The sequence below is a fragment of the Carya illinoinensis genome, chromosome 10, assembly GCF_018687715.1.
Source record: "Carya illinoinensis cultivar Pawnee chromosome 10, C.illinoinensisPawnee_v1, whole genome shotgun sequence".
Classification (NCBI taxonomy): Eukaryota; Viridiplantae; Streptophyta; class Magnoliopsida; order Fagales; family Juglandaceae; genus Carya; species Carya illinoinensis.
In genome coordinates this window covers 1099158-1109595 of record NC_056761.1, presented here as the reverse complement: position 1 = coordinate 1109595, position 10438 = coordinate 1099158, and the positions used below count along the sequence as shown (strand labels likewise).

Below are 10438 nucleotides of genomic sequence, written 5' to 3'. Positions count from 1 at the left end.
AATTAAAAAAAATTAAATTATTTATTATATTTTATTTATTACTATTTAAAATATTTCATCTTATTTTATTAATGTAATTGAATCTCAATTAAATACATTTTCGTGTCCAAGCAGTTTTCTTACTGGTTGTTGAGCCCAAATTAACGTTACTGCTGCACCACAGTCTTATCCACACGTAAATTCGTGGCTTTTCTATAGATTTGGTATTGCTATTTTCGAGAAGAGAGAACCACACAAAAGAAGAGTAAGAATATACGTACAATCTTTTTATGTAACTACTTTAAAAAAATCATATTTTAAATGAATATATATTTAGAAAATGATGTTACATTTATAAATTATTTTATCAAAACACATCTCTTTTAAGTCAGAAGTAAGAATTTTGAGATAAAAAATTAAATATTATTATTATTTTAAATTTTGAAAAAGTTAAAAAAAATTAAATTAGTTATATATTTTACATGATAATTTAAAAAAATTATAATGATAAAATAAAAATTTAAAATTTAAAATAAAAATTTTATACAGTCAAACCGAATCTTAAAACATAATAATTGTATAAAGATAGTAAAAGAGAGTCATGTCTATCCTTTTCCATTATTTTATCTCTCGACTACTGAGATTAAAGACCCAATGTCACGGCAAATCGACAAACTTAACAAAGGTATTTTTTTTTTGTTTTTTTATGTCACACATTACGGTGCCCTAAATAACATCGAAGGTGTTATTATTCAATAGTGTTCCAAAAATATATTTTAATCATGAACCCAACTTTGCGTCGATACACGTTCTTTATAGCAAATTGAAACTAGTTGCTAAATCCCGAGACAGGATTCACTAATACTCTATACTGGACATAGACAATATTACACCCTCCTACCTCCGTCTGCTGCATTCTTACAATAATACAGATACATATTTCGTTCCATTACGCATGCAAATGAGCCAAGACTCCAACAATTTTTAGTTCAGTTGGATGAGCGGTGAGCGTGGTATAAGCGAAGGTTTAGATTCCTTCACGTCAAAGGATACATATGAATGATTTTCCCGAAATTCCTCGATGAGGGCTTCCATCGGCATGGCTCGGAGTGACTCGATGGTCCCCTTACTCGGGACCTCTGGCTCACATCTTGTTGGCGTTGTGCCACTAGCCTCGTAATCCTGCACACACCATTTAAGAACATGCATGCTTAATGGACTGGTTTGTGTACAAAGTAAACGGAACGAGCGCAAGCTTGTTGCTCTCGCAGTTTTGAACACTTAAACAAAGCCACGACTGCGCCTCAAAAATGCCTTGACACATGCATTCAGCGGATAATCATGATACATTTACCTATTTACCTATCATATTAAGTGGGTTTAGGGAGAAACTGAAGGCAATGAATTATAAGAGAGAACTAGGATATTTGTTCTCTCTCTCTCTCAGAGGAAAAAAGTAGGTATCAACCTCAGGTTGATTTCTGAGATGCTCTCGGCATAAACCCATAGCAGAAGTACAAGTCAGTATCCTAACCATGATAAGAAAAGTAACATACCATATATCGCTGCTGGAAGGTGTTCTGTGCCTTCTCTTCTATACACGCTGCTTGGCTAGAGTGATCCTCCCTGAAAACTTGAAGGTTATTTTGATGGGCTTTCACAATCTCCAAAATTCCAGATATAGAGCTTTGCTCCTGCTCAGATACACCTGTAGCAATGTTCACGAGGAAAACATCACATCTGTGATCCCTAGACGCAAAACTAGCAACAATAATAGTTATAACTTTTATATCATCAAACTTTAATCATTCTCATCTTTATCTATAGAAATAAATATGCAAATAACCATAGACAATTCAAAAATAGGTCAAATATAAAATAAGCAAAGCCAACTTAAATATAACCCAAATCAAACGTAACTCAGATATCAGACACTTCTTAAAACAATAATGTTGAAGTTTCATTATATTTTAGACCAAAACTAGGTTTATAATTTAGTCCCAGTTCAAGTTCTACAAATGAAATAAATGACAACGTAGTTAGTAATCACCCATAACCATAGAGTGGTGATCCCAATTAACATCATTTTTAAGATCAAGATTACGCATGAGTAATCTAGCTTAAGAGAATCGTGATAACAAAAATAGATATAGAAAAGCATATCATTCATTAATTACGGTGTGAAATGTCAAGTCATGTCAGTGGAATCTAAAGACACATCTAAAAGATTGAAACCTATATTCAATTTATCTACCTTTATCAAGCAGATCCACAGTCAACGGATATGGAAAATTTAGACGTGATTTACTGGTATATCATATGTGAATTTGCAAGTCAGATATAAACAAGACCATATTCAAGCAAATCTCTAAGCATAATACTCACTATCAACATGCTGAAGAACATCCTCACAATTCCTTGACACATCTTGCTCAGCTGCAACCCGTGCAGAACTAATCTCAACGTCATGCTGTTCATTGCTATCAGAAGCACTCCTGCATTAAAGGTCATAACATCAAGAGAAGAAATAAAGATGCGACCATACTTTTCTTTTACTACATGATTATGACGCATCCATTAGGTCGAGCTAGAAAGAGTTGTCAAACGAAAAACAAAGGCAGAAGCACCTTGAATATTTAATAATACAGAGAAAAGGCTTTTTCTTTCCCCTGTTCCCACCGTATAAAAGGGATAAAAGAGCTATCCACTAGAGCCCATTGGCCACTGACCTGACTAGTGACACCATTGCGGAAACATGTTTATTTCCCATCTCATTCACACACACGTGTGTCCTTTTCAAGTGCTCGAAAGCCGATTCAGAAGTATTTACACTACGCCAAAGAGAGAAAGAGAATATCAAATAAAGTAATAAAAAATTATATGGTTCAAGAGTCGGAAGAAGGCATTGAATCAAACTTACCATTGCTGTAGGAGTACCTCCATACGACAATGTTTAGCAGCAGAGTATTCAGCACTATCGTTGGCATCATTTTCTGCCAGTGTAGAAAATGTTTGCCACTTTCTTTTTGCATCTGTTGTAATACCCTCCATCGATGAAACGTGTCCATCCAAGAACGCCTTGTTTGCAGTAGCACTTTCTTTGAGATCTACAAGCCTTGTGTCAACCTGTCAGCTCAACTCTTAAAACAATTCTGGAGAAAGATATAGAAGCAGAAATTAAAAACGTATAAAAGTAATCCACACACAAAACAGACCAGCTTCTTTTGACGCTGAATGTGATTTGTGACCAGACTGGTTACATCAGCTATAAGCTTGTCTGCTTCAGATTTTGACTGCTCCTGCAAAAGATATGCCCGACATGTAAGATATTTCCACAAATGAAGTAATAAGTGTAGTAAAACTTCAATTGTTTCATACCTCATAGGCCTTTTGAAACTCTGCAATGCTTCTCACATGAATTTCATCAGCTTGCACTGCATAATTTTCAAGCCTCTTTGATTCTTCCAGAAGCTTTTGAAGAAATCCTTGAGAGAAATCAGAAATGTCCCTTGTTTGCTCAACACTAACATTGAATCTCTTTTCAATTCAAAACCAACAAAAGAAAATATGAATTCAAATTAGTCAAAAAATTAAAACCATAAGAGAGAAGGATGACAGTTTCAAATTTTTCCATAAATCAAATCGAACCATTTGTAGACCAATTAAGGAACTTTCACTAAAACCTCATATCAAAAGAAGGCAAAAAATTGGAAGAAATTCTTCAGTTTTCCATTAAAATATTAATAACCCTTTTTCATTGATTTTGGTCCATCAAAAATTGGATATACATTTTTTGGAGGAATATCAAGTGGGGGTGAAGAAAGGACACCTTTCCAACGGTCATGCTTCCTCTTTTTCCTTTCAAAATTTAATGTTTAGAAGTGGAGGGGTTCTAGCTATAACCCTTTGTGAACAATAGGACAAAGTAAATATCAAGGCATAAACCTGTCGCAGTTCCCTTGCAAACACAGCCATTTCTCCTTGGTGAGAGGATAGAGTACTCTGAAGATCATTGAATATTGAAGCCGCTTCACAGGCCTCTGACCCTAAAAGCTGATTCACAAACAGAAAATTAAATGATTATAACCACAATAAAAAGAGCCATCCATGAGGTATGATAGGGGATAGACACAAGGGAACTTCATCTGTTGCACCTACTTCTTCAATAGAATGAGCATTAGAAGCAGCCAGAGAAGAAATTTCCTCCAGTCCAGCATTAGAACCCGCCTTGTGCAAACGCACAATGTTTTGCACTGCCTCAATATGAGACAAATACAAAGCCCTCAAAGTTGTAATTTTTTCCTTGACTTCCACAACAGCCTAAAGGTAGAAACAAGGTGACTAAATCAAAGTTGAATGAAGCTTATGACATGACAACACTACCATCCTTTAAAAGAAAGCATGTCATCTCAAAACAGATAATACATCAGGTGAGCGCAAATTATTAATCAGAATTACGCCACAAGCGTCATCCAATACCTTCTCATGTATGCCTGTAAAAGAATGAGAAAGTTTCTCAACGCTCAGGAGGTGTTCTTTCTGCTCAGACAATGAAGTTTCCACCAAGTTGCAAAGCGAACCAATTTGTTGGGCAAGCTCAACTTGGAAATTGTTCACCACCAATCTGTTATCAGCATTAAGTTTGTCTTCTCTTCCTACAACATAAAACAATAGGAAAGCAGAATGTTAAAAAGTTTTGGCAATATCTGAGTTTGAAGCTTTGAAATCATTTAGAAACTGCATACCAATTTTGGAAAACAGTGATGCATTATCTTGAAGAGCTTTCTCCAAATCAGATCGTAAAACACAAGCTTGATGAGCCAGTGCATTTTCTGTTCCACGCATTGAGCAACAGTATGAACACACAAGATAGCATCCAAATGTCAAAAAGGATGATAGTCATGCACACCTGCTTTTCTCTGTTCAGAGATGACAAAATTCTTCTCTGTCAAAGCATACTGACATTTCTTAAGTTCCTCCTCAGAGTTGGCAAGCAATTTTCTGGTTTGATTTAAGTTTTTCTGCATGGTTTTCTCCACATTAGGACAAAAAATGGACCCAAGAATTCTGAAGCACGTACAACAACTTATGAATTGAGAATGACCTCAGTGACATCCAGTTTATGACTCAAATCAGAGCATTGCAGGATTTGGAAGTTATATTTATCGTGCAGTTCCTCAAGTTGCTGCTTGAAATATGATAAAATGAGTTGAGACATCACAACAATTTGTAACAAGAAAACACTTGGTCATTAATATTAGTGTCACGTGAACAAACCTTTTGATGGGTTTCTAGCATAATCCCCATTTGCTCAATCTGATCTACCATGGCCTAAGCTCAAGGTATAGAACACATGCATAAAAGGGAAGAAAATAGACACATCAAAAACTCAGAAATTTGAGAACAGAGAATGCAGGTGGTGAGCATCAACAACATTCAATGTGTATCCAGTTGTTATTTCATGTCGAAAAAGGACACCTCCCACTAAAAAAGTCTGTTCTTAGAAATTAGACAAGTTAAAATAAGCCAAACATCGACTGAAGCCACGGAATCATTAAGTGAACCTCACATTCACATAATCGTATAAAAATGAAACAATTTATGGAAATTCCACTCAAAATGTATGAATACTAAGATACAAATACAAGTAAAAGCATTATGAAAAGACAAAAATTAGGTGATATGTCAATACCTTTTTCTCACTCTCCTCCTGATGGTACCGCTCCTTTGGAATATAGACACCATTTTTTTCACGTGCAGCATAAACCTCTGAATAAATCACAATGGTGAAAAACAGGAAGCACGAGAAGCCACCTTAAATTTCGCAGATGCCACTAAATTCATTATACTGTTTCACCAACAACAAACATCTATCTCACCTGCCTTTAGGCGTTCAATTTCACCATATAGATCCTTGATCAAAGTTGACTTCATCATTTTTTGGTTAACCTAACAGTAACCAAAACAGAGTGAACTCCTAAGGAAATAGTATTCATTATCAACTATTTTGAGATTTGGCAACATTTGCACCAACCCATTCTAACCAAACCCTACAAAGACATTGAACTCGTGAATATCTGAAAACAAGAATTTGCATGAGATGGAAATTGTCCCAAAAGACATCTCCACTAAATTTTTAAGCTCAACTACAATAACTTGAGAGCATAAACTCTCGACATTGATTCCAAACTTTCCGAAAGCAAAGAGGCATGGTAACACTAGGTTGTATCCTATTTACTCAGGCTGCATATTAAAGGACATGTACCAAGAAGCTGTCAGCAAAATTCAATACATGATAACAGATATAAGAAAAAAAATGATCATCTCTGAATAAATCAAAGCTTTCATTCAAGGAACCTAATATAAGTTTACTTCTAAATTGGAAAACAGAAACAAGCTAGTTCCACAAGGTGATCAATCTGGTATTCAAATTAGATGTCAGACCTCAGTAATGGGTAAAAATCCATACAGATAACAGCAGATACATTACTCTATAAACCACGCTAATAACCAAATGCTAAACTAATAAGAGAGAGCACATAAAAGATGTCCAGACAGTCGACAGCATGCTTATTTTGGGAGAAATGCTATTCATCTCTTTTAACTATCATCCTTTCATCATTCTCAAAAACTATTTGTTATGTTTTACTTATCTATCAATCATTTGATTTCACATTAGAAGATAATAAAAATTTAATAGTTTAAAAGAATGAAGAATATAATCTAACTAACCTCTGGTTTATTTTTTATATTTTTGGCCCTATGCGCGTAATCCAGTGTACTTAAGGTTTCCTCCAAACAGTGTACTGCAGGTGAAACTGTGGCTATAATGCATGTCTTTGTTCTTCCTCCCAGTGAATCACGAAGTAACCGTGTAAGCTTGCTATCCCTAAATTTCAGTTTAAAATGTGATCATTCATCAGAAAATTAAATAGATATATTAATAACTTAAAATAAGAAATGCTAACCTGTACGGGATATGCCCAAGATGCTCTACTAACGCATTAATGACTCTCCCTAGAGTCAGTAAACTTTTGTTGATTTCTCCAGCTTCTCTTGCACGGCCCTGACGGATTATTGTAAAAGAAACAAGAACAATCGTCAGTTTTAGCTAGAGATCTCACTGTGCAATCCCAAACTTAAACACAAAAGCAGAAATATGATCGTGCATAAAACTAACTGCATTTACCTCCCGAGCACCAGAACGAGATATATTTTCTGATCCAGCTAAATCAACCAGATTAAGCTTGCCACATTTAATTAGTTCTTCACCTTCTGGTGTTGCTTCCTTGATGTGAATTGTAATGGAAAAGAGAGAATGTGACCGACTAAAATCAAAACAGATTGTTAATTACAAAGGAAGCTTGACTTCCACTCTAAAGCATGAAAACTACTTTAAAAAGGAAAAGTACCTTGACTGCTTGTTTAGCAAAGTTTCCGCTGTCCGACGTTTTGCAGACCCTCTTTCAAGAAGAGTAAAAATCTCACTCGCACTAGTCACAATTTCCTCCTCCAGACCTCTAACAAGAACTCCACCTTTTCCATCCTCCATCAGAGGCAACTGCTTTTTTGTCTTATCCTCCGAAGCAACTCTTGAAAGTTCCTCAGGCGCAAGCAAGTCAGTGATCTCCTCATTGTACAGTTCCAAGAAAGTAACTTTTACACTGTATTCTGCATTCTGACCCTCAAGAGTATCAAATATCTGCTGTACAGCCCTAGGTATAACCCCAGCTTCTGGAGGCAATTCTCCGTTTGGCCCACTCTGTCACAACATCACAAGACATTAACAGACTCTCATTTTATGATTCATGCGTGAAGATACATGAACATCAACACGAACGTAAGAAAAAAAACACAAAAATTATACCTTTGACCTCTTGCATTCACCTTCCATCGTGTAAGTCTTCCCGGTACCGGTTTGACCATATGCAAATATTGTACAGTTGAAGCCCTCTAGAACTTCATTCACTATTGGAATCACGGCTTGATCATAAAGATCTCTTTGTTGAGCTGAAGGACCAAAAACCTACATATAACCACAAACAAAATCTTACTATCCACAACAAAAATAAAATTGGAATTAAAAAACACTGTTGGATGTTATGGGAAGTTCTTTCACGTGGCAGTACTCCCTCAAAGAAAGCGTTTACCCAAATTCAAAAATATTCATTTCTAACTCATTTTACCTTATCTATTAGAAGCCTTGTGTACACAAATTGAGCCAACTGAACCTACTCAAGTGCTTAAACTAAAAGCATGTATAAAATAATAATCGGTAACCAGTGAATCCCCTCGAACCAACTAAAAACTAAAGTACGCCAACTATCCTACTGGTTAAGCTAAACACAAAAAGGGCATATAAAAAATCCCTCTGGCCAAGAAAAGACCATAAAAATCAAAGCAGCTTCAAAAACATTGGATTGGTGAACCATTTGTGAGATTCTTAAATTTCCAACAAAACAAGGCATCAATATAGAGATCCACAACAATTTTCCAAATTTCAAAAATCCCCATCGATAGGTATAGTTAAAAAATAAACTATAATTTTCATTTCGAGCAATATAGATTAAAAAATAAATAAATAAATAAATTTAAAACAAAATAAAAACTAGCATTGAATTCGTTTAAATACCTTATCGAAAGTGAAAACCCTGTCAAGATGCTTTCCGGCGATGTTTTGTGACACTGACACTTCTCTACTGTACTCATTGCAAGTAACGACCTGCGGTGCATTGCTCCGGAGCTCTTCATCGCTAAACGGTCTGTGAAAAATATCAAAACAAAATTTCATAACTTACAAAAAATTCACGAATTAGTTAAATGTTGAAAAGGCGTAGTTTCAAATCCCAAAAAAAATAAAAAAATAAAAATGCTCAACTCAACGAACTAATTCCAAACCAAAGAAAAACTCCAAAGTTAAGGAGAGGCAACTGTAAATGTGTGCGACAGGAATGCGTACCTGCAACGAAGAAGCACCTGAACGTTTACGCCCTTTTCTTTCTCGTGGCGACCGGACATTATGAATCGGCGGCGATAGAGAGAGTAGATCAGCTACAGAAATGCAAATCTCCACTCTCACGGGTGCGAGATGCTTCGTTTTCGTGATATGCACTCCGTTTTATCGATCTTCTCCAATCTCTATCAGTCACACACAGTGGTTAGGAATTTAGGAAGAGAGCGGGATGGATTTGATATTTGAAATTTTCGCACAGAAGCACGCGCTCTCGTTCTCTCTCACTCTCTCGAACGGCTTAAATTCAAAGATCACGGATCTGACGATCCATATTCAGATCGTAATTGTTTGACTGGAATAACCCTGTGCGCTTTGTATAATGCCGGATTAACCCTAATTTTTTGATTAGTAGGTTTGCTAACTGGGATCTGAAGTTTATACAGCCCATAAATGCAGAAGCCCAACCCACAACTCTATCCCGAATGGAACATGGGCCTTACCCACTACTCCACCCAAATAATAAAAAAAGAAATGGATAATTCATAATATTTAATTATGTTTTATATTTTTTTTTCTCTTATTTTCATGGTAACATGTTGGTATGACGCCGTTCATTATCAGATTAGCTTTTATTTTCTAATTCAATAAACTTAATTACTGATAGAAAATATTACATCATCAACAGAGTGTGATCTAAACTTTCTTAAATTTTGGAATTTTTTTTCTCTTATTTTCATGGTAACATGTTGGTATGCCATTTAGAATCTTTGTTTTTTTTTTATTATTCTTAAATTTTGGAATCATGTCCTTGCCAACTTTTGAATATATATACGTCAGACTTGAGCAATGGCCATAGGTGTTGGGTTTGTACTCTGTATGTGACGGCCTATCTTGATGACCTAATTTGACAATAATTCGTTATGATTTTTTGTTAAAAAAAAAATGGCATTATTTGTTATTAGAAAAAATGACAGGCAAAAAGTTTATTCCAAACTCATTTAAGTGAAATTTAGATAGAAAATTCACTTGACGAGCACTTGACACTCCTTTTGAGCGAAACTTAGATAGAGAGTTCACTTAATACAGGCTCAACACGTTGCTCGCTCGAATAAAACAGAAAAGTAAAAATTATTATTTTCCCTTGTAACACTATAAATATGTACTTATTAGTGATTTTGAGTAATCTAAATGGTGAAATTTTGCTCACAAAGTATATTTTATGATTCCTAAATATAATAAAATCATCTGCAGTTATATGGATATAAGTATGTTGTCAAACCACATAACTTTTGTAATCTATGATTGTTTATTAGTGTTTGCTTTTATTAGTATCTCAAAACGCATTTCTTTGCAAGACTAACTGCTGGCCTGCTTGGTGCTGATAAGACTTTTTGCATCAAGATGGGGAGATAAGTAGGTTGGGCAAATATGCATATGAATGTGTTGAGAGCACAGTGAAATTGTATGCATATGACTGCATCAATCATAAAACGAAAGCCGAAGGGC

At 35.3% G+C, this 10438-nt stretch overlaps 1 protein-coding gene across 1 annotated transcript; it reads right to left on the bottom strand.

Moving 5' to 3' along the window:
* Nucleotides 1–701: 701 nt before the first annotated feature.
* On the bottom strand, nt 702–9244 carry LOC122280094 (kinesin-like protein KIN-5C). Its single transcript, XM_043091061.1, has 23 exons — nt 8939–9244; nt 8612–8741; nt 7847–8005; nt 7392–7741; nt 7169–7307; nt 6948–7045; nt 6712–6868; nt 5859–5928; nt 5672–5748; nt 5257–5310; nt 5084–5164; nt 4889–5000; nt 4725–4811; nt 4459–4634; nt 4138–4299; nt 3925–4032; nt 3358–3516; nt 3195–3278; nt 2900–3105; nt 2709–2810; nt 2365–2474; nt 1536–1687; nt 702–1161 (listed from the first exon to the last, which is right to left on the bottom strand). The coding sequence occupies exons 1-23, from the start codon at nt 8995–8997 to the stop codon at nt 964–966; spliced, it is 3030 nt and encodes a 1009-aa protein (XP_042946995.1). The 5' UTR covers nt 8998–9244; the 3' UTR covers nt 702–963.
* Between the last annotated feature and the right edge of the window lie 1194 nt (nt 9245–10438).

Excerpts from the sequence above, each read along its gene's own strand:
- LOC122280094 (XM_043091061.1), bottom strand. The coding sequence starts at position 8,997 with ATGTCCGGTCGCCACGAGAAAGAAAAGGGCGTAAACGTTCAGGTGCTT. Across the intron at positions 7,308-7,391 it reads TTGCTAAACAAGCAGTCAAG|TCGGTCACATTCTCTCTTTT; the intron begins GTACTTTTCCTT and ends TTTTGATTTTAG. Across the intron at positions 4,033-4,137 it reads ATGCTCATTCTATTGAAGAA|CTTTTAGGGTCAGAGGCCTG; the intron begins GTAGGTGCAACA and ends TTTGTGAATCAG.